This window comes from Microcebus murinus, chromosome 11 (assembly GCF_040939455.1).
Source record: "Microcebus murinus isolate Inina chromosome 11, M.murinus_Inina_mat1.0, whole genome shotgun sequence".
In the NCBI taxonomy this organism is placed as follows: Eukaryota; Metazoa; Chordata; class Mammalia; order Primates; family Cheirogaleidae; genus Microcebus; species Microcebus murinus.
The window spans coordinates 27,351,702-27,376,639 of record NC_134114.1 but is presented as its reverse complement, the minus strand read 5'-3'; the positions used below and the strand labels follow the sequence as shown (position 1 = coordinate 27,376,639).

The following is a 24,938-nucleotide window of genomic DNA, read 5'->3' as shown; positions in this document are numbered from 1 at the left end:
GATCAAGGCTATATATTTAAAAAGTGCTACCAACTAGCTTTTATTCATAGTATTTGATTACCATATTAATCATTTGAATTCAAATGTTTTATAAATATGTTATTACTTTTGGAAGCATGTTAAAGATAATAAGCCTGTATTTAGCACCTTTTCAAAAAGCATCGTAAACTATCATCTTAATTTGTTAACAAGCATATGAAGTAGAGAGGTCAAAATGGACCATTGTTAGAGCTCCCTTTTGATGGGTGTTACTTTAGAAGCCTCTAAGCTAAATGACACAGCACATAGAATGCTTTCTAATTTTAAATACAGTACTTAACAAAAGAAAAATAAAAAAGAATACAACTTAGCTGAAATACTTATTTTTATAAAAATGTGTTTTATTTTAAAACCAGTCTATAAAAGTAGAAATCACATACAAAAATACAGATTACTCTGACATGTTGGCAAAATAGCTTATGGCTGGACTTGAGTTTGGAAGTACTGTATATTTGAGGGCATCCGGAAGTAAGAGTCCAAACCGGATCCTATCACACAGCCCTTGTCACTAATCTGTAAACAATAATTTCAAGTAGTATTTAGCACTTTTTAACTACTAAGAAATTGAAGCATAATCATTTCCTGTGTAACACTACTTTAAAACTACCTTAGGTCTGAGCAGATAAGGGCACTTCATACTAGTGTATCTAACATTTAAAAATTTCAATTAAAAAAAAAAAACAGTTAATAGAAATGATGGGTTTTGGCTTTTTGTTACATGTGAGGAGGTCATCAATTTAAACTAGTTTTTTGTGATTTTTAAAATCCAAAATTTATTCTTTTTGCTTCTATGTACCAGTTTTTTTAAAAAAATTCACTGATGCTATCAAAAGGTTAAACACCTGAACCTTAACTTTTATGTAGGTGCAAAGTCGTGCTTACTGCTCTGAAACTGCACGGAACATACTTGCTTCTAGTGTGTATTTCTGATTGAAGGGAACATGCAGTTCTTCTGAGGGAACTTTAGGTTCCATACCTTATAAAATGGATAGTTTCAGACAATTATTGTGAGACCATTAAAAAAAAGACAATTTAAAATACTTGATTCCAGAGTAATATAAAAATAACCTCAAGAACCTCAGCACTAAAGGAAAAGAGCAGGCAACTTCAGTTCAGAATTCTTCCATCCAACTTTTCAAGAATAGAGACTGGATTAATACAATCTTTCTAAAACAAAGCAAGTCATTTTAAAAGCTAAAGAACCATGTTAACATAATTTGATTATAAAGTTAGAAAACCACAATTATTTCTGGGAACACAGTACCTTTATGAACATTAAAGGATACTTCAAATTAACCTGCCATAGAAAATTGTCTCTGAGCCTTCAAATCCTATACCAATTCTATGTCTGGTTGTTCTTTTATTTGTTTGTTTTTTATTTAGGTTTTAAGGTGAATTACAGGGAGCTATTTATTTCTAGTAACCTAATTTCAAATCTAAAGGCAAAATTGAAACGTACCTTTTTTCCTATTCCCAGAAGAGTTTGCCTCAAATCCTACTATCCTATGATTCACTTTCTGTTTAGCTTACGATACAAATAGCTTTATTGTTTTTCCAAGCCATATCTTATAAAGCAATATTGAAAAATTAAACAGATAAAAGATATCACACAGGCTATGAAGATTATTTGCCAGTGGTAACTTTTAAGCTTGATTCTGAATAGACTTAAGAAGGGCACTTGGAAGAGGTGGCTCAAATTTAGCCCTTTAAAGTATCTTGACATTATAAGCTCACTCTCCTAAAATTTCAGGCCTAGAACTTTGGCTCTTAAGAACATAGCAGTGATGATACAAGCTTTTATAGTCATTTCAAAAAAGCAACACTTCATATTTTTCCCTCTCAAGTGGTTCCCTAATATACTTGCAGAATGAAGACAAAGGGAAAACCAAGAATAAAACTAGCTGACTGTTCCCGCAATTGAGCTTCCTGCTTAATTTTTCCTGTTCCAAAAAAAAAAAAAAAAAAGAGGAGACACCATTCTGCAATAAATACTTCATAGACAATTGGGCTTTTGCAGTGTCAGTCGGCATTTGATGCCCCATATCTCCTGGTTCTTTTTGTTGCCAATAGTTGGCCTGGCAATGGTGGTGAAATGGGAGCAATTAATCTGTAGATGAGGAAGGGCTTCCTTTAAAAGTTGAAGGGTACCATCTGGCACGATTCCAAAAACTTGTAGTGTTTTTAGTGTGGGAATTTCTCCAAGTTCACTGGAAAGGGAAAAAAAGACTTTTAGAATAGCAGTATCTACGGAGACTGTCAACTAGAGTTATATGACCCAATTTTTACACTTTGTATCATAAAGTGCAATCTGTAAACATAATTTGTAATAAAAGATTTGAGAAAATAGCAAAGGTATCAAATTGGAAAGCACAGACCATATAGCTTGAGCAATATGGCCTTTCTAGGAAATACACTGGTGCATTTTGTTGAATGAAGCTCCTAACAACCTTAGAAACTCTGAGGTTTAAATAAACTAACAAATTCAACTATATTTGCTTCCCTTCTCCATTCTTGATTTATACAGGGAATATGAAAGGGGTTACTGTGTTGTAAGAAGAAACTAGCAAGCAAGTGATAGTAAATGTTTTATTTTGGCATCAGTTGGAACCACCACAAGTTATATGCAATTTAAGGATATGGACTTGACCTTTATTTGAATTTTGCTCCATTTATCAAAAGAAGATGTCAGCAGGGTTGATGAACTTAATAATGGTTCAAAGTCAACAAGTCCATTGTGTGTGATGAAACCTACCAGTGACTTCCCTGAGATATTTTAGATAGGGTTATGTAGTTGAGTACACACGGAGAAAATGGGTGACCAATCACAACCTTTCACAGGAGGCAATAGCCATCTTCACCACTCTACAGGTTACCATTTTTTTCTGTCACAGGTAAGCCAATCCTCTTAGGTATTTCACATTAGGTGAAATATAACTCTGTCAATAGTGAAATTCTGGTTCACAAAAAAGGAAGCCCATTTCTTCAAAGTAAATACTGTTTGGTTTTGGTAATGATTCTTCTTAACCCAGATCTATGTGCCTAAAAATTCATCTCTCTGATCTGTATTTGCTCCAGGTTGGGACATAGTACAAAGTCTCAGTAAAGGGAACATTTATTTTGGATTTTCAACAAAATTCCACTGCAGATCAATTAACACATCAGTGACCTAGAGTTAGAAGCATCCTCTTTATTTTCATATGGTCAATAATGACTTGAAAAACCAAACTTTTCTTATAATAACTGGCTTCCCATCTTTCTTCCTTCCAGACTATTATTCTATATGCCAATGTCCAATGTATCCTCCTAAAGCCTTGCTCAGATTGTGTGATTCATCTGCTCTGAAACTTTTGATGCCTGCCTCCTATTTACAAAACCCAGGCTGTTCAGGTGGCCAGAAGACTGTCCTCGCTTAACCTGTTCTTCCAGTTTTCCAGTCATCCCTCTAAATGTATGTGTTCTACCTTCCACAGGTTTCTTAAACACCACAGGTGTTTAATATATGTTAGCTAAATACGAGATGAAGAGTAATTTAGAAAATAAAAGCACTGTCCAGATAAATATGCTTGTTCATAAAGGGACAATAAGATCTGGAGATAAAACATCAAAAGAAAACCAGGAAGAATAAATTACTATCATTTTTCAAGTAAAATGATTTCTGGAATGTAGAAAAAGGAGTAGAAAAGTCACAATACACAGATGTTTATACTTATCATTTAAGATGACAATAATCCCACTCCAACTTTGAATCCCTCTTAGGTGAAATTTGAGAAATGAGAGCTTTGTAACAACTGTGTGAATTCTGGTTCTGGGATATCCAAACTAGCCAAATTGTGAGCCCCTATGCAGTGAAGAAACTGTAGGTGGGAGTAAGAAAAGAAAGTATGGCAGATGGCAGACGAGGAAATATTCTTGCAACAGCACTGGGAAAGGGATTTGGTGAGGAAAGAAATTAAGACCAGACTCTCAGAGCCCACTTGGGTGTTATGTGAGAAGGGAGGTATATAAAGATAGGATGATGGATAAAGGACCAGTTCCCCAGTCAAAAACCCAGAAAGCCTCTAAAATTTTAAGGAGGAGAAAGGGGGAAAACGTCTCTTGGTATATGTACTACCTACAACACAGAGCAAAAAATTTGTAAGCATCTTTTTAAAACTACAGTGGAAGAGACTGAAGAGCAATCTAAGGGATAGCAAACAGAAATGGATAGTTAAGAACTATTATTTCTGATATAAAAAGTGTAAAATGCAATCAATAATGTCTTAACTTCCTTTGTTTAATTTTACTATATAAAAGATATTTATAAACTGTATCACAGGTTTACTCCTCACCTCACCTACATAATACTGTTTTCCACATAAAACCTTAAATGCCTTATGTGCAAATCTCTTACCATAGGAGACTTCAGTCTCCCCTAACCTCAGATCAGTTTACTGTCTCCAGCTTGGATTTCTTGCTTGAACAAGAAATAGGGAATAATGAGAAGAAAGTTTAGATATAGGGAACAAGACCAATTCAGAAGGGAATAAATACAATGGGAATAGGTCCTGAGGAAGAAAAACCTACCAAGTATTGAAAACATTATTATAGAGGAAAGGCAAATTTTATTTTCTCACTTCTAAGATAAGAAATAGCCATCCTTTAGTATACATGACTCTAGAAATTACTGAGGCACCCTGGAATGTTTATAATGAATCTCAAATAAATATATCAGCTGCCAGAATGGCTGAAATTAGAGTCCTTCTAATTTTATTTTATCTTGAGAAATTTTAAAAGGATAGGGTACCAATAAACTCATATTAAAGGATTCACAACATAAATCAATGTATTAGGTTGGCACAAAAGTGTTTGCGATTTCAGCATTGTTGAAATTTGCATTTGATATTGAAATACATTCTTAAATAAATGTGGTTACGTTATACATCATTTTGATGCATATTTCTCACTTTTTTTTTGCTAATGACTTATTACTTGTTGTTTATTTTATATTTATTTTAGACTATGGAAATGATGTTAGACAAAAAGCAAATGCAGTGATTTTCTTATTCAAGTTCAAAATGGGTCCTAAAATAGCAGAGATAACTCGCAACTTCGACAACACATTTGGCCCATGAACTGCTCACGAACATACAGTGCAGTGGTGGTTCAAGAAGTTTTGCAAAGGAGACGAGCCTTGAAGATGAGGAGTGCAGCGGCCAGCCATCAGAAGTTGACAATTGAAAGAAATTATCAAAGCTTATCCTCTTACAATTAACTACTTGAGAAGTTGCTGAAGAACTCAATGTCGACCATTCTACCGTTGTTCGGCATTTGAAACCAATTGGAAAAGTGAAAAAGCTTGATAAGTTGGTGCCTCATGAGCTGACCGAAAATCAAAAAATCATCGTTTTGAAGTGTCCTCTTTTCTTCTTGTATGCAACAACGTGAATCATTTCTGGATGGGATTGTGATGTGCCAAGACAAGTGTATTTTATATAACAACTGGCGATGACCAGCTCAGTGGTTGGACTGAGAAGAATCTCCACAGCACTTAATAAAGCCAAATTTGTACCAAAAAAGGTCATGGTCACTGCTTGATGGTCTGCTGCCAGTCTGATCTGCTGTAGCTTTCTGAATCCCAGCGAAACCATTAAATCTGAGAAGTATGCTTAGCAAATCGATGAGCTGCACTAAAAAATGTAATGCCTGCAGCCAGCACTGGTCAACAGAAAGGGCCCAATTCTTCTCCACGACAACAACTGCACATCACACAACCAATGCTTCAAAAGTTGAACAAATTGGGCTACAAGTTTTCCCTTATCTGCCATATTCACCTGAACTCCCAACCAACTACCACTTCTTCACGCATCTCAACAACTTTGCAGGGAAAAGGCTTCCACAACCAGCAGGATGCAGAAAATGCTTTCCAATACCATGGTTCCCTGAAAATAAGACCTATCCATAAAATAAGCCCTAGCAGGATTTCTAAGCATTTGTGCAATATAAGCCCTACCCCGAAAATAAGACCTAGTGATGGGCATGGCTACGCAGTGTATCTGCACAACCCATCCGTTTCACTGCAGAGCGGTAAGACGAGCAGCCCTTCTCATCTGCCCCATCGTGAGAGCTACTATCCCAGAGGTGATCAGAAAGGTGCGGGCAGCCCCACCAACAAGGTTGGCTCCGTCTCTCCGGTCCTGGCCATCCTGTGCATGCTGCAAGCTGAGGCTTTGAGGGGAAAATAACATATCCCCTGAAAATAAGCCCCAGGGTGTCTTCTTGAGGAAAAATAAATATAAGACCACGTCTTATTTTTGGGGAAATACGGTAGTTCATTGAATCCCGAAGCATGGATTTCTATGCTACAGGAATAAACAAACTTATTTCTCTTTGGCAAAAATGTGTTGATTGTAATGGTTCCGATTTTGATTAATTAGATGTGTTTGAGCCTAGTTATAATGCTTTAAAATTCATGGTCTGAAACTGCAATTACTTTTGCACCAACATAATATTATTTATATAATGCCTAAAAAAAATCACACTCTTTTTAGCTTAAAGTTAAAGGACACCACCTTCTTGTTCTCACTCTATGCTAGTAGTGAGCTGACTTGTATCTAAACTCCTGATGCTCTTGTTTCTCTTATTTCACGATAAGATTTAGAAAAGTAAAAATAATAATGCAGTGAACGTTCACACCTAGGTCTGTAACTTCAGGCCCATTTTCTTAACCATTAATTCACACTACCCACAGGTATTACTATGTGATTATTACACAGGTACTGCTATTACTATTATCCCACTGGAAAAAAAAAATACTAAAACATGAGGGCTCACAGCTTCTGATTGATAAAAAGCATTTATTACCTGCTTAGCTTCTTCCTTTCTGCAGAGAAGGAACAAAAGCAAGAAACATGGATATATTCTCTTGAGAAAAGCAACCAGAAAAGAATTATCACCACACTCCCCAGGGGGCTGCACAGGCAAAGAATCAGGAGCCCCATGGCAAGGACAGGAAAGAATGGATGACAGAGAAACCTTTTTGGGTAGATGCTAGAAGTTCCTAGGAGTTCTGGATGCTAGAAAATAGAGAGGGCGGGAATTTCAATGAGTTCCACGTATATGAATTTAAACCCCAACATCTGAGAGCCATCTAAGTAAATGCTGGCAGCCTTTTTACGCAATGCTTTTCCAAATGAGATACCAGCTCAGGCCTGAGCCCCAAGATTAATTACAACACATAATTGCCAGATTTCCTAATTCTACGAGTTAACCCCATACAGCTGAAGAATCGGATTTTCATTCATCATTTCTTGAACCTAACATGTAAGATCCAAACCATTATTTTAAAAACTAAATAAATTCTCACTCAAATTTACCACCCTTCTCAAGTAGGAACCTGCAGCTAAATTACTTTCATTTATTTCATTTCATTTCATGAGTTCAACAGCTGCATTCAGGGCCTATTGGCAGTAGTAAGAGAGAGCAACTGATACTGGCCAAGATTCTGACCTCTTGTGGTTTTTAATAAAATTGCTACACATTTACATTTGACATTATGAAGACTTTTCCAGGCCTTTGGGATGAAATAAAGGGAACCATTTTAAAAATAAAAAGATGATATTATTCCCACAATGACTTGGGTATAGCACTTCCTAAAAGAAAGATGGAGACTAGACTGCTTTTTTCTTTGCACCCCCTTGATTCTGTGGAGTTGCTGAGCAGGCAAAATTAACCCTCATATGAACCACCAGATTAGATACCCAGACTATTTTGCATCTGTTCAGGAGATATAGGATCTAGACCTAGCTCAGCTGGTAACTCACCATCAGGTTTGGATAAGTCACTTCACTTTTTTGGACCTTAATCTCCTCCCTGTTCACCACCTACATGCTTTTATTCTTCCTATTCCTTGACCATCCAGGACAGACATCACTAGAAGGTATAGAACTTTTCCTTTAAGCCCAGATGAAGGCTTTGAAAATCAATTGCATTGATCTGGAAAATTTGAGTGGGGGCGAGAGGGAAAGACACTAGAGACACCAACCCACAGACATCGGGTCTGCCTTCCCAATTATACTCTGTGTTCCCAGGACGTAAAAGTTACCTGCATCATTTCCAAATCCTCCACACATACTAATATGGTATGCTAGTAATTAAAACTGTTTATAGCTAAGTAATAAATGTTTAGTGAACGATCTCAGACAACTCAACTCTCCAAGACATTTTAAGCAAAATGTTCTGCCCTAGTTTATTCTGCTAGTCTTTTCTGGCCAATTTGTGGTACACTAACATTAATGTTTCAATTTCCAATGTCTGCTATTAATAATAATGGATTTTAACACCTGGCATCTCTGTTGGTCCCTGCCTTCTATTAGCCTTAAAAATAAAGCATACTTACAGTAAAGTTTCTGGTATTATATCATAGCATCGACTGAGTGATAGGTGTTGGAGGTAGTTGAGCTGGTAAAATTCCTGAAAGCAGTCATTCTTTAGCATGACACTATCACTGTAACAGAGCAGAAGAAAAGATATTCAAAACCACCCATTGATCGTAGGTGGAGAAGACAAAAATAAGGTACTGCTTAGTTCCTTTAATTCAACATTAAGATCTTTCCCCCATTCAATGAGAAATGCAGATTTTTCAACTTTCGATCTAATAAACAAACAAAAAAATACCTTAAGTCTAGGTGGACAAGATTGGGGCATCTTCTAACTAAAGTAGAGACATCTAGGAAAAACAAATAAACATGGTCACTATTAAATGAGTAACAAGACAAAGATCTTTGCTATCACTATTATCATTTAACACTGTGCTAGAAGTATAAACAATGCAATTAGAGTTGTACACTATTAGAAAGATTGATTATATGATCATCTTGGCATATAAAATTTTCTACCTAAAAAAACCAAGAGAATCATGTGAAAAACTACTGGAAATGTAAAATGACTGGTTAACAACAATCCTTAGCTTATCTATGTATCAGCAATAACTGGCTGGAAAAATAATGGAGAGAAAAAATCCCATTCACAATAGCAAAAGCAAAACCAAATACTAGAATATATACATAATATATTATAAAGGTGGCACTTTAAATCAGTGAGGGAAATCATGGATTATTAAAATATTGCTACCAGCACTGGAAAAAATTATTTCTCCAACTCAAATAATATATCCAAATAAATTTCATGTAAGTTCTAAATACAAAAATATGGGTAATTGCTTATTGAATCTTGGGATAGGTAAGGCATTTTTAACATAGAAGAAAACATATAGGTAACATATACTTAAATACAATACACAAAATTTTTAAAACAAAGTAGTAAAAGAAAACTGGAAATAAGTGTTTTCAACATTCATTAAACAGAGAGTTAAGTCTTATATATATAAAGAGGGAAAAAAAAGATAAACAATAGATAGTGGGCAAAGAATATGTAACATGGGAGGGTGAGGCAAAAGGATCGCTGGCGCTCAGGAGTTTAAGACCAGCCGGAGTAAGAAGGAGACCCCATTTGTATTAAAAATAGAAAAATTAGCCAGGCACGGTAGCTGGTAGTAGTCCCAGCTACTGAGGACACTGAGACAGGAGAATTGCTTGAGCCCAGGAGTTTGAGGTTGCTGTGAGCCATGATGATCTAGCCTGGGCAACAAGAGCGAAACAGGTAAAAAAAAAAAAAAAATATATATATATATATAGATAGATAGATAGATAGATACACATACACACACACACACACACACGTAACAGATCTAATTTGCAAAATACGGATAATAAAAATGGAACAAAAATTATGAAATAAAATTAGAAGTATAGTTTCTCAGCCATCAAATGAAAAGAAATTCTATTATAAAGCAGCATCCCCCATACCAAGTGGATATTATGTTTTATGTACAGACTTTCAGAAGGCGGAACTGATTTTTTTTTTTAAGAATTCAGAGCATTACACATTTTGCCTTTTAGTCCAGTAATTTCACTTTTAGAAAAATACAGATGTGTGTGAACATATTCAACGTAACAATAGTTATAACAGCCTCTCCTCCAATTAGGTTAATATATTATCCTCATTCATTCCATGGATACAGTGCTAATTGTTGTCCTTAAAAAGTTTTTTGATAACATTTCATGACATGAAAAAAAATACAAGGAGATATTGCATAGTAAACATAACAAAATATAAATGTTTTATAATCTTAATTTAGTCAGAACATACACCCACAAATGCACACACTAAAAGAAAGAGAGAAAAGGAAAAAAAGGCTGGATGGAAATATACCAAAAATGTTAGCTGCAGTGATCAAGGATGTTGGGAATACAGGTAACTTCAGAATTTGGAAGAAAGTCACATGAGCTACTCTCTATTCAGAAAATGAATCAACAGATGTTAGGTATTTAAAACAACAGACAACCTTCATTAATGTTTGAGGGTTTTTTCCCTCTCACAGCTGTATCTTCAGCTACATCTCCTTTCCTAAATCCTGGACTTGCATTTCCAACTGCTAAAGCAGTTGAAGCATCAACATATCCATTGGGACATGGGACAGGCATCCAAATTTATGTCTAAAACCAAATGCTCAATCTCTCCCCTCAATCTGCTCCTTCCTTAAAGTCTTTCCCATTTCAGTAAGTGACAACTTCACGAATCCAGTTGCTTGGGCCAAAACTGTTGGAATCATACTTGACTGCTTTTCTAACATCCCACATCCAATCTGTCAACAATTCCTATTATGTCAGTTTTCAAAATGCACCCCAAATCTTATCATTTCTTACCACCTTAAATGTTACCACCCCAGCCTCCTAACTGGTCTCCCTGCTTCATACTTTATCCCCTACAGCTTCTTCTCAATGTAGCACTAGAGTTTGTCTTTTAAAATTAAGTCTGATCATAACAGGGCTCTGCTCAAAACACTCCAATGGCTTCCCATCTGAATCAGAAAACATCCAAAGCTTTTGCCTTGGCTCAGAGAGCCCTGAGCTGTCTCGTCCCCTTTCACTGTCCTCCTTGCTCCTTCTCATATACTGGCTCCATATCAAGGCCTTTGTACTTGCTGGTGTTGTGTTCTAGAATGTTCTCTCACACATCCATATGGATTCCTCCTTCACTTGGTCACCGGCTCAAGTGTCCCTTCCTCACAGCGACACTCCCTTTGACCATTCCACCTAAAAACAGCCCCCTTCCTGCCACATTCTACCTGCTTACTCTGCTTTATTTTTCCTCTTTGCATTTTCACCTCTTTTCATAACATTTGTTCATTGTCTGGATCTTCCACTAGAAAAGTAAGCTTCACAAGGGTGACTTGTCCTGTGTTATTCAAAGCTACGTTTCCTCAGTCTGGAACAGAGCTTCATACATTGCTCAGCAAACATTTGTTTAATGAATGACCAAAATATGAAGAAAGTGCACAATAAAATTTTGAGTGACCAATCATCTAGCCAGCAACTAGTCATCAACGAAATTAGATATAATCTTACTTTGATACTACCACAGAAAGAACCAAACACTGAGGGATAAAACTGGTTAGTTTCCTTCTCTGGCCTTCATTTAAGCCCTGTCTTCCCTTGGTGGGAAGGGTTAGTCGACAGTAGTCAGTGCCAAGAGTCTCTCTTCACTGCTTCTTCCTTTATTTTATCACTAACAACAGATCCCCTGGAGCTAGGAGGGATCTTAGAAACCATAAAATTCAACCCATCACTTCAGAGGAGAGGTGGTTTTAGCCACAGATGTCAAGGTCAAATCCAAGACAACAGCTAGGTCTTCCAAGACCCTGTTCTCTGCTTATTCGTTGCCCCATGGAAACACAGTGATGGAGGCGGGAGCAGTAGTAACAGCCAACAGTAACTGAATTCTGTGTGCCAAGAGGTATTCCACATGTACAAATATTAACTCATCTATTCTTTACTATAACTTTAAGCAGTGGGTTCTACTTATAACTTATATCTCCATTTTATTGATGAGGCAACTGAGGAACAGATACGTTAAGCAACTTTCTCAAGGCTACCCAGTAAATGGCAGAGTGAGTATTTGAATCCAGGCAGTCTGGCACCAGTCTATGAGTCAAACCAATGTCCGACTATCTTATTTCATTATATATAATGAAATAGTGTGTGCTACTGTTAAGACATTAATTTAAAAATTTTTATTCCCATTGTATAATTTAAAAACCTAGCATTTCAACTTACACACTGTCTCTTTGCCCTTGCCCTCAAAGTGTCCAGCAAGTGGGATTTTATTACCTATTATTTCTGCCAAAACTCAGTAAACAGGTTCTCTTTCTCAAGGAACAAAGAGAAGAGTTTTAAGCCAAATGGCTTAATTAACGGCAGTTTGCCTAAAGCGGTTTCTCAACCTTACACCCAGAGCCTCAGTTTATTTCAGAAAAAACTTTCAATAAAGTAGTGTGAGATCCAGATGTGGAATTGAAATGTAAACAGGACACTGTCTTCCCTTCCCTGGTGAATGAGCAGAGAAGAGCCAACAGTGGTGGGATTCCATGCGAAGAGGATGCTTATGGGTAGGAGTTTAAACTCCTTGGAAGGTAATTTGGCAAGCTTGAGAACAGTGGCCAATTGTTGACTCTACTTCTAAGCAATTCCACTTTTAAGAATCCATCCTTATAAATGACCCAAAGATTTCTCTTTGTCCATGATAAAGTTATTTATAGAAGGGAAAAACTGGAAAGACTCCAAATGTCCATTAGATCAGCTGCATAAATTATAACCTTAATATAAATTATTCCATATCTACTTGATGGAATATCACATAGCCACTGAAAATGAAGTTATCCGGAAAAAAAAAATAACATATACAAAGTATTTCACACACTATGTCTCATTTTTAAAAACACAGTTTTGTACAGGAAAAAGACTGGCAAGATGTTGCATTATGGTTATTTGTTTCTCTTTCGTATTTTTCTATATTTTACATATTTTGAGAATGACTGTATAATACTAGCATCAGATTTAAAATAGTGTTTAGAGGGAAAAAATGTAGAAGTATTTCGTGGGGGGAGTGGTAAGAAATCAAGACATGTTTGGTGCTTTTAGGGATCTCTAAAGAAAATGTTCCCCTTGTCTGAAAATGCAAGCTTTTGGAATGGCAGCAATCCAAATCTGAGTCCTTGCACAGGCAAAGGACTCGAATCCCCATCCACTCACGAGCCTCTAGCTATTGTTTCTACAGCCTGATATATCTTACCAGAGGACACAGCCTGTCCTGGAGAAGTAGTTTTCAAATACTACTTAAATTTTAGGATATATTCGGCAAATGTTTGATTCAAATCTTTTTAAGTACAATAAAAACTCTAATAAACAAAATACATATACTCAAATGAGCTAGAACCAATATCAAGACATCAAACTATGGTTGACGTGGGTTGCTAGTTTAAACAGGTTTCGTACCGCCCACAGACTGAATGTTAGCCTGAGTTGGCAAGGTGAAGCCATAAAAAAAACTTGCCATTTGCAACCACTTGTCTTTGCAAATTTCTCAACATTATACAAACAAAACAAAGCATAATCAAATGTTAAGGTTTATAAAGATGGTAACTGTTACCCACTTCTCCTGATTTCAAATACCTGTGTTCATCTAAACTACCTCATCGCCCTCTTAGACTGAATTAAAAAAGTAAAAGTCATAAATATGAACTTTCCAACTTGGCACTACTGACATTTGGACCAGATTATTTTGTGTCCTATTCTGCTACCCCATGCAGAGTTTAATAGCATTCCTGGCTTCTATTCACTAGATGCCAGTAGTATCCTGCAGCTGTGACAAAAATGTTTCCAGACATTGACAAATGTCCCTTGAAGGCAAAATGACCCGCAATTGACAACCAATACTTAATACTAATCAAATACCACATTTACTTAATTTTATGTTGGGGTTTTATCTAATGATTTGTTGATTAAAAGAAGTTCCTCTGCTTAAAAATAAATTGTTTCCAACTATAAAGGTTTCTACTTCTAAATCCTGGGTTCATATCTTGACTAGCTCACTAGCTGTTCACTTTTATCTAACCCTTCTGGTCAGCAGCTACCTCATCTGAAAAATGGGAGTAACACATGCACTGGCTGAAATGAGGCAACTTATGTAGAAGAGCACTGAGGAGACCCTCAATGAATCCAATCTGTTATTGTCGGGAAGGCCCAGGCCCGGAAGGTCTAACCTGATTTCTGGAGATTCTTCCGGTAGCCACTAAGATTCAGCTGGGTGATGGTCTCTGACACGTGCGCCACGGCAACCTGCACGTGCTTTTCAGTGAAGTCATAACACCAGGAGAGGTTCAGCTCATCCAGTCTGCACAAAAGAGGAGTAACAGAAAAGTATGAAACCATCACACAGGAATGCGTTTGCATTAAGCTGCAAGTAAAGAAACCACAAAGCCACTATGCATAGAATGCCTGCTTCTCTAGCAGCAGGTACCTTTGCTCACCTGAGCCTGCCTGGTTTGCCCCTGAAAGTTGTCAGTGGAACAGAGCGCAGGCCTCACTCAATGCTGCCCCCTTCTGGAAATGGAAGGGAGCACCTTCCTCTCCTGATGGCTCAAACTTCACTCCAGGACTGAAGGTAGAAGGAATTCTAGCCCTTATGTTTTCTTTCTCAAGCCACCACCAACCACACAGACTGAGCAATTGCCCGAAATGTTAAAAAAAAAAAATGGATGTATTGCACTGGGGATTCCTAATAAAGATATGCTGACACTGCAAAAAGCCACTTCATTTTATTGTGCCTCTGCTAACTGTGCGAATAAGGGTTTCAGAGAAAATGTCCAATCATTAAACCCCACTTTCCACTTCCTGGCACTGCTGACTATATGTAGGACTATACATTTTATCTCACTGATGAAATTCTTATCAAAGGCAATCTATTTTCAACAAATCATTAATAAGATACAGGTGCAAATGCTGTACCACAGAGACCAAGAGATACTTAAAAAAAAAACACATACACATAGTACTTTATATTCCATAAACCATGTATCTTATTTAGTAATAGCTTAGTAATACTACTTAGGAAAACTTAGCAATAAGTAATAATACTTAATAATGCTACTAAGATATTACTTAGTAATACCTGTAATATCTGTTAACTCAATACCCTTTACATGCTGACATTATAAAAGATGTTATTAATAGAATCGCCCAAATTTATTATCTATATTTACAATGCACTAACTTGATCAAAAACTGTTAAGTTAGGTCTACAGATATTGTTGGAAAGAAACCCAGCAGTACAGTCAAGTGTAAACAGATTTCTTTCCACCACTGGTTGATAAACACTCCTGAATTTAGAAACAAGTTTGGAGGGCAAAGGATTTTATGTTATCCAAATCAAGAGCCTTGAGAATTAAGAATAGCTCAAAAAGTTTATCCAATTCTATTCAGATGTGAGGGATGATTGTACATTTGACACAGCAGTTCTATAATGAAGTCTCAAATCTTTCCTACCTGGAACAACTGCTTAGCAAAGTCTTCAGGGCAGATTCAGAGAATCCAGAACACCCAGAGAGGTTTAGTCGTGTTAAATTTGAGTTCTGCGCAAGATTACTGGAAAAAAAGAATATTGCCGGAGGAATAAGACACTTTTATTTGATCAATAAACAATTGAATAAAAGCAGGCTAGTGTAATTAAGTGCACAGGGCTTCTTGTAAAGTGAGTTTAAAATTCATATAATTAGCCAGGCTCAGTGGCTCATGCCTATAGTCGCAGCACTTTGAAAGGCTGAGGTGGGAGGACCGCTTGAGGGCAGGGCTTTGAGACCAGACTGGGTGACAAAGCAAGACCCAGTGTCCACGAAAAATAAAAAAATTAGCCAGGAATGGCAGTGAGCACCTGCAGGCCTAGCTACTTGGGAGGCTGAGGCAGGAGGATCACTTGAGCCTAAGAGTTCGAGGCTGCAGTGAGCTATGTATGAATCCTGCCATTGCACTCTAGCCAGGACAGCAGGGCGAGACTCTGTCTCTAGAAAACAAACAAACAAATAAATAAATAAATAAACAAAATCCACACATCACTGTCTCTGTGACATCAAGCAGGATGCTTTGCCACAGTTTACTCATCTGTGAAATGGCATTTATCAGTACCTTCTCAGTAGAGTTATTAAGATTAAATAATATAATGTAATAAATGATTTAGCACAGAATAAATGTGTAAGAAACATCAATCAAAGTATTTTTTGAATTTAAAAAAAGGCAATGGAATAAACATATATTCATTTCACCCATAATTGGAATTAGCTTGTAGACAAAACTTCTATTTGTAAAATCACCAGATTCTTTTGATTAAATGTCTCTCAAATTTGCCCTCTCTTCTATAACATTCCCAAATGTCCTATCTTAGTGAAACTTAGCGATTAACAGCAAGAATTCTAAATTATATTATATTGCCAGGTTAAAATTTTGGTTTGGCCGCCTCCTAACTGTGTAGCTTTGGACAAGTTATTCAGTCTCTCTGTGTCTCGTTTTCCACATCTATAAAAAGGAAACAATAAGAACATATTTCATGGTGTTGCAGTTAGAATGAAATGAGAATACACTTAACTTAGCATCTGGCACATACTAAATGTCCCAAACATGTTAGCTGCTATTGTATTTTTTATATCAGGTTTCATCTTTTCTTGAACACTACAGTATCCAAACTACCCTATAGTTGCTTCTATGTCTGATGGATCTTGCATAGTGCCTACTTGGTTAATTTTCTAAATTCCAACTCTGACATGTTCCTTCCATTCTCAGAACCACTCTCTCCACCATGCTTCCCTCTTTATAGCCTACCACAGAGTCTAGGCTTCTTACAATGTAGCATAGATGCCCAATATAATCTGGTCTCCGACTCTGCTCACCTCCTGTCACTTCCATCCCCGAGTGCTATGCTCCAGAAACTTCTAACTACTTAAGACTTTATTTATTTATTTTGAGACAGAGTCTCACTCTGTTGCCTGCGCTAGAGTGCCGTGGTGTCAGCCTAGCTCACAGCAACCTCAAACTCCTGGGCTCAAGTGATCCTTCTGCCTCAGGTTCCCGAGTAGCTGGGACTACAGGCATGCGCCACCATGCCCGGCTAATTTAAGAGTTTAGAACAGGCGTCCTCAAACTACGGCCCGTGGGCCACATGTGGGTGTTTTTCCCCATTTGTTTTTTTACTTCAAAATAAGATGTGCAGTGTGCATAGGAATTTGTTCATAGTTGTTTTTAAACTATAGTCCAGCCCTCCAACAGTCTGAGAGACAGTGAACTAGCCTCCTGTTTAAAAAGTTTGAGGACCCCTGGTTTAGAATCACACAGGCAACTTCACCTAGGCTGCTTCTCTTGTCCTGTCACTCGGAGATCTCCTACCTGGATATCTTTAATACTCAGCTTAGGAGTCACTTCCTCTGAGAAGGCTGCCCTGCCTAAATTTAATTAGGTCTCCTGTGTGTGTTGCCACGTAATCACCAATGCATTTAATAAACACACTACATGGTAATTATCTGTCTCTCCCATGAATGGGACAGGGACCATTCATTGTTCATCCCTGTATCTCTAGAACTAGCATATAGTTAGCATTCAAACTTCTGTTGCCTCCATGAGTCCTAAAAGTTCTACAGAAGCTGGAGCACTGCACTAGGTATTTTCTATGTCCTTCTATGGATAGAAGGGCATCCCAGTTATATAAAGGGAACAAAATTCATACACATAAAAACCACTGCCTTTGTGACATGCTTTGGCTGCCACTCACTTGACAATGGGATCTGAAAGCCGCAGGCCTTCCAGGCTTAGATTCTGCAACTTGGAGCACTGAGACAGAATGCCGTGGAGGGTAGACACATCTATGACCGAGTTTGACAGGTCCATGTGCTGTACACGAAAAGGGCTGAATGCAGAAGAGAAAAAAGAGGCTCCATAAGGTGGCTCTCATAGGTCATCCAGATCAATCAGACCCCTACTTCCCAAATGAGTAGCCAATACAAAGAAGACCCTCAATACACATTTCAAGTATTGACTATAGTTTTGGTCATAAAACAAATTGCTACTAGCTTATTCCAAGACTCACTCAAATTCGAGAAGATTTTTGCCAAGTGCAGATGTTGCTGCCAACAGGCCCACTCAGAAAATTAGTAAGCATGATGGAAATGAGCTGGATGTGGGTGACAAGGAGGTTAAGCCTGTAATGACTCCTGTTTTGGGGCAGGGGTGAGTGGCAGTGGTATTTACTAAAATAGGGAAGATAGTAGAAGAGCATATTTTAAAGGAAGGCCAAGTTTAATTTTAGATATGCTAATATCATAGTTAGAAGAAATTCAGGTGCAGAAGTTTTTTGGTAATTTGAAATTTGGGAGTTTGAAAGAGAGGGCTGAGCTACACATGAGGAACTGAGTGTCCTGGGTATAAATGTGGGTGTACAGGACACAGTTTGCCCAAGGGCAACAAGAGGATTAAGAAGAGAAGGCAGTCATAAACCTTCATATTGCAAAATTATCAAGAACAAAGAAATATGTTTTTAAAATATTCTACAAAACAAAAAGAGGGCACTCAGATTGTACATTTTTCCACAATAGGATCCAAAACCCCAAACCCTCAAGCTACTAATCTGAAGACTTCTCAGATTTTTATTGACCAGAAATGGGCAGCAGGGAAATAACTAGGCAGCCTTGCACCTGCAGGTGAGTGCTCTGCTTGGCTCCTGCCCAGGGGGACTCACAATCCCATCTACTGAAGACCAGACCTGAGAAACTACATGTGCATCTTTAACCCTGGGAAGAGCTTAACAGTAAGCCTGAGTTAAATGGGAATGGTGTCATTGACACCTGTGCCATGTTTCAACACAAAAGCTGCATAACAAAGTAGGCAATTAACATCCCACATTGTCATGGGCTGGGCTGTAAGGCTAGATAAAGAACAAAAGAAGTTTTGATCTGTTTGCACCTCAAGATTTAGAAACAGACTTTTCTGGGGCTTTTTCTTTTTTACCTGAAATGTTCAACCAATGGTTGGTCCATAAATGATCGTGGGCAGCGGAAGGCAACCACCCCTCGAGACAGCAACCGACCAGTCACATCCGGGTGCAGATTTTTACCTGTGAGGTCTAAGGTCTGCCATAGAGACTCATCAAACCTAGAAAAGAGGAGGTGTTTGATTTGCTCAGTTGGTCACACTGAATGCTAGAGCCTCTCAACAACATTGCTAATGAGGACACAGCTGCTAAATCCTCTTAAGGCAAATTGTGAAGGAACCTTTGTTTTTAAGCTGACTAGTAATTAGCTGTGAAATTTTTAAGGCACTATTGACTATTTCTTGGTCATATTAGAGAAAGCTTCCATCTTTGTCTTTCTATATAGAGAATTAGAGAAATTTTTCAGGCCCTATTGACTATTGCTTGGTCATATTAGAGAAAGCTTCCGTCTTTCTCTTTCTGTATATTTCCAATTTAGAAGGTTCAATGCTAACATTTGCACTGTGATGATTTTGACCCAGAGAATAATACGCCAGCATTCGATTCAATTTGACAAACTTAAAAATAATTGTTCAAATTACTTAATTGATTATTACTAGGTGACTAGGTTGAAAACTTCTTAAATGATACCACTTGCTGCTTTTGTTATGCACAAACAGGTTACCATAATTACCTAATATGTAAATACTACGCAAGGAAGGAAAGTTAGCACTATTTTATTATAAGATATGGCTGTCATAGATATCTACTAGGAAAAAGTATCAGCTGTGGTTCCTAATACCTTTTAAGCTTAAAACTGAGAGTACTCAGTGTGTGTATATGTGTATGTATGTGTGACGTGTGTGTATGAACTAATGTGAGAGGAAATGGTGAAAATTTATTGGATTATGGATAGTGTTTCAAAAGCAAATGGAGGATCCAAAAATGTGTTGAACAGCACAATAAGGGAGCTTAAATATCCATAGTTGAACTCATTTAAATAAAAGAAAACATGGAGTACAAGCATATGAGGGAACAGTTTAAATGCTTAGGTATACTAAAATTTTCCTTTTAAATAGTTCTTAAAAATAAGTGGACCACTGGCCAGGGTTATAAAATAATTATGTCACAAAGAAATTGTCAATGTGTGACTCGACCCCTATTATTTAAAAAGTAGACTGTAAATAAGAGATCCTTAAAAGAGTGGCATGCTTTTATATCTTTCTCTTGCCCAGACTAAAAATCCATTTTTGGCCTCCAATGATTTAATACCAGGTCAGCATTGCTCTGGTCTCAAATCTCATGCCAGATGTTTCCTCTTGCAAGGAGGTAAACTATAGCCTAACCAGCATTCAGTAATAGTCTGGGAAAGTTTTTGGAATACTCTCTTCTCAAATAACACAGATCTTTAGGAAGATGAATATATCACAGGAGGATGGACTCAGGAGCTACCTGAACCCTAAACCAAACATAACTAGGTACAGCGCTTACAGTTAAGGCTGTGGAGTTAGCCAGACTTTAGATTCCCACTTGAGTACTTATCTCTCAAACTACTGTTCCTGACCCTGTAGTCTCCTCATCTCTAAAACTGAGATGACACGAACATAGTCACTTAAGGTCATATGGGGGATTAAGCTGTAAACACTGTGCCTGGCACACAGCAAGTGCTTGATAAACGTCAGCTATTACTTTTACGACAACTGGAGGAGACAGATGTAGGACAAAAGATATAAAACAGCAGATATGTAGGATGAACAAGTCTCAAGATTTAATGTACAACATGAGAAGAATAATACTGTATTGCATTCAGGATTTTTGCTAAAAGCGTAGATTTTAGGGGCTTTTGCCACACACAAAAAATGGATAACTATATGAGATAATGGATATGTTAATTTGCTTGATTATAGAAACCATTTCACTTATATACATCAAAACATCCTATTGTATACCTTAAATACATACAATAGAATTTTAAAAAAGGATGAGTAGATTCTGCATGCAGAGGACTCAGGGACAGCTGGTGGAAAGAGAAAATCAAAATGGGGTTCCTTGGGTGGGGTAAGTGAAATGCATCACCATCTCCAGTGTGCAAATCTCTCTGCAGCTCCTCCAAGCAAACAGCCCACTTTATAAATACCACCACCCTGGAAGGCAAGAGGGTCCTGCTGCCTCACAAAGAGAGTTCCAGATATGTGGAAGGAGAAGCCAGATAGATGGCCTTTAAACATAAAGCAAAGGACAACCGGGGATAGGATGGGGATGAAGAGGGTAAAAAGTTCCAGTTAAAAATACAGTCTTTTTCTCACTTCAGGCCCGTTATTGCCTTCCTAGCTCACCAAGCTTTCCATGTGCAGCTCACCTTCCACACCCAAAAAGTGCTACCAAAAACCAGCAAAAACATTGCCAAGGGCTGCCCAGTGCCGAACACATCCGTGAGTGAGGCACTGCACCAGCATCTTTACATTCATCCTTGTAACTGCCCTGTACTGGAGGTACCATCATCCCCATTTTACATTCAGGGAGACTGAGGCTCAGAAGCATCAGTTAACTTTCTCAGGTCGTGTAGAGTGTATGTGGCAGAAGCTGGGTTCTGGCGAATGTTCTCTCTCCCCACCATGCTCCCTGCCCAGCCCACTGGTGAGAGGAACAGCTGTCCTCAGGCACCTCCATAACTCCCTCCTCTCTCGGCACATGGCCTGGCCTGGTCCCCATCCAAGAAGCATGTGTAATACAGGACAAAGAGGTTTTCAGAAATGGGTAAGTTCACCACCTCCAGAAGACTCCTCTTCTTCCACTGTGAAATGAGGACACTCACTAGTAATAAAAGCAGGAAGACACCCAGTTTGCTTTGTGCTGCTACTTTTTCTTAGTTTTTAGTATGACCAGAACAAAATGAGTAACCTCTTCCTCTTTTCTTCCTCCCCTACATATGCCAAAGGAGTGCAAAATACTTACGCTAGGCGATACCACCTCTTACAAACACTGGAGACCTTTAGCAGCTCAGGGAGGCATAGACAGGAAAAGATGCCCAAAAGCAGCTCGTCCGGAAGGGAATCCCATGAAACACCTTTGGGGAGGAAAAACATGGTTGCCATCACCATTCTCTCACCCTCTCCCACTCACTGAGGCTTTTTCCAAGCATGTAAAGCAGGGGTCCCCAACCTATGGTGAGTTGTATAATTATTTCATTATATATTGTAATGTAATAAATAAGAGAACTAAAGTACACAATAAATGTGATGTGCTTTAATCATCCCAAAACCATCCCCCCACCCAACGCCCCCTCCCCGGTCAGTGGAAAAATTATCTTCCATGAAGACAGTCCCTAGTGATAAAAAGGTTGGGGGACCACTGACATAAAGGATACACAACCTTTAGCTTGAAGGGGGAATTTAACACTAATTGAGTTACTCATCCTCTCAATGATTTTTCTACCCAACCCACTGTCTATGTACCTTGAAGCAAGCACCACACTTTTCCAGCAAATGAGAAAGGAGAAAACCAAGAATATTTTTCACATCCCTCTTCCTTTCCGCTCCAGCGGTCAATCACAGGCAATGACGATAGCAGCAGCAGCACAGAGCAAGTCAAGTGTCCTACAATGATGTCTAAGACGCTCTGATGCTTCTGGTTGCTAAGGAAGGCTTCATTTCTCTCTGATGTGGACTCCGTGGTGCCCTTATTTTAAAAGGCAAATGAAGCTTCTTCCCTCTTCTTTTGGATGTGCAGAAAGCACACTGAAGTCAGTTTACCGGAAATAACGATATCAGAAGGGTACTCTCATTTCTTAATTCAACAAATATTTACTGAGCTCCCACTATGGTGCTAGGTATCATGTGAGGTGTTCGGGAAAGAGCAGCAAATGAGACAGACAAAACACTTTACCTTCATGGAACTTACGTTCCAGTGAGGGGGAAGAGACAATCACACATAAAACATTAAGTAAATTGTATTATATGTTAAAATTGATTAGCACTATGCAAAGATGAAACAGAGCAGAGGAGAGGATGGAGAGTCCAGAGGCGAATGTTACAAATCTGAACACAGTGGTCAGGGAAGGCCTTCCTGAGACAGCCATCACTGAGCAAAGGCTCGGACAAAGCAAGGGAGTGAGTGCTGTGAGTATGTGGGGCGTGTTCCAGGGGCCGAGAACAGCATGTTTTGAGGTATGGCATGTCTGTTTTGAGGTGTTGGCAAGGAGGCCCGTGCAGAAGAACAGAGTGAGCAAGAGGGATGGTAGAAGATGAAATGAGAGAGGTGAGAGCGCTGGGTCACACAGGCTTCCTAAGTCATGAGGCCTCTGGCTTTGACTCTGAGTTCGATGAGCAGCCACTGGAGGGGTCTCAGTATAGAAATGACAGGCTCCCACTGACATTTTAAAAGGATCATTCTGGCTACTGTGTTCAGAATAGGAAAAAGGTGAAAGACCAATTTTCTTTGTCTTATAAAAGCAATCTCCAAATAGGTATGAAACAAGAATTAAACTCTTTGGTAAGAATATATAGTATAAGCCCACAAGATGAGGATAATATGACAATGGCCAAGAAGGAAATGAAGTATGCACCAAATACTGAAAGAGTGGTTAGATGAGTCCACTGACAGCCTTTCTAGTGTCTCTCTCTCTCCATTTGATATTCCACACCAGCTCTAATGCTATCCTCTACCCCATGCCCATTTCAAAGGTACCGGTATTTACTGAGCATGTACTCTGCGCCAGGCCCTGTGTAAGTGGGCTTGAGGACATGGTGGAGAAGCGCACCAAGGAGGGTGACAAACATCACAGCTGTTGCCCCGGGTAGTCTTTCTGAACAATCACGCCCTTCCCCCAATTAGAACCCTTCAATGGTACTACCCAGATATTTAGCCCCAAGGCCACACAATTTAGCACAAAGTTCAAAGCTTTCTGCCAGGGCCCAGCTTGTTTTTCTAGGTTTCTAATCTAGAAATGTATTCCAGCCATTTGGAGCTACCTGTAATACTTAGGATGAGTCATTGTGTGTCACATCTCAATGAGTCAATACATGCTGTGCCCTCCCCCACTGCTATTCATTTCAAATCAAACCGCTGTTAAAGCCCCAATTCCTATGGAAGGCTTCCCATGACATCACCAAAGACAGGCTACTTATGTACCATAATTTTATTATTTACTTACTCATCTGTCAAGACCCCCCACTAAGCCACAAGTTCTTGAGAACAAGGACCTGATTTTATTTATTTTTTTACCTATTTCTAGGAACTAGCACAAAATCTGATACAGTCATTCATTCATCTATTTATTAAACTGTACTATACGCTGAGGTCTGTTCTAGCATCTAGGGATACAGAGATAAACAAGGCATGGCCCTGACCCTTATTCTGCTCAGAGTTTGAGAGACACAGACAAATAAGCAGGAAATTTCAATGAACCATCAAGATGGGCTGCAATAGGCTTCAGGGTATTGTGCAGCATGTGGGAGTGGAGCAGTGGTCAAGGAGGCCTTCCTGGAGGAAGTTATCTATATGGGAGAATGAGTAGTAGATATGTACTTGCTCAATTAATGTCTACCCCTCATCTCTCTAGGGGACAAAATTAAAGGACTGACTGTGGTCCTAAAAGCTAGGGGTAGAGAAATGAAGGCAGATCATCCATACTGACCCAGGACCACAACCCAGGGAGGCAGCTGGAGGTCATGCTGAAGCTCCTCAATGTGACAACCATTCTGTCACCACCACTAACTTCCCCCAAAATCAACATGGGCAGAGGACAAAGGTTCTCAAACCAAGCTCCTGCCTTGCTCCCAAAATTGGAAACAAGTTGAAAGATATGCTTTTCTCAAATTTTTCTACCCTCAGTCTAACTCTCTGACTTCTGCTGCCTCTTGCATATGTAGAATGTTCTAATATTTGATCTGGCAAACAATTGCATACTTAATTATTGCAAATCTAATATGTTGAGACTTTACTATGATCTGCAAAGACCATCCTGATACCAGGAGCATGGCCTCCGTAACAAGCCTGAGAACCATGGAACTGAGAAG

General features: G+C 38.5%; 1 protein-coding gene across 3 annotated transcripts in view; it reads right to left on the bottom strand.

Moving 5' to 3' along the window:
• Window positions 1–359: 359 nt before the first annotated feature.
• SKP2 (S-phase kinase associated protein 2) overlaps window positions 360–24,938 on the bottom strand; it is a 32,944-nt gene continuing 8,365 nt past the window's right edge. The window contains exons 3-10 of one of the 3 annotated variants that reach the window (XM_012736437.2): window positions 21,877–21,988; window positions 18,960–19,103; window positions 17,728–17,862; window positions 15,459–15,557; window positions 14,177–14,307; window positions 8,692–8,743; window positions 8,414–8,521; window positions 360–2,246 (exon numbers count right to left, since the gene is read on the bottom strand). In XM_012736437.2, coding sequence (XP_012591891.1) covers window positions 2,033–2,246; window positions 8,414–8,521; window positions 8,692–8,743; window positions 14,177–14,307; window positions 15,459–15,557; window positions 17,728–17,862; window positions 18,960–19,103; window positions 21,877–21,988 — 995 coding nt within the window. In that variant the 3' untranslated portion in view covers window positions 360–2,032. Of the gene's footprint in view, window positions 2,247–6,852; window positions 7,092–8,413; window positions 8,522–8,691; window positions 8,744–14,176; window positions 14,308–15,458; window positions 15,558–17,727; window positions 17,863–18,959; window positions 19,104–21,876; window positions 21,989–24,938 lie in introns of those variants that run through there. The other 2 variants (XM_012736439.2, XM_012736438.2) reach the window with 2 other exon arrangements.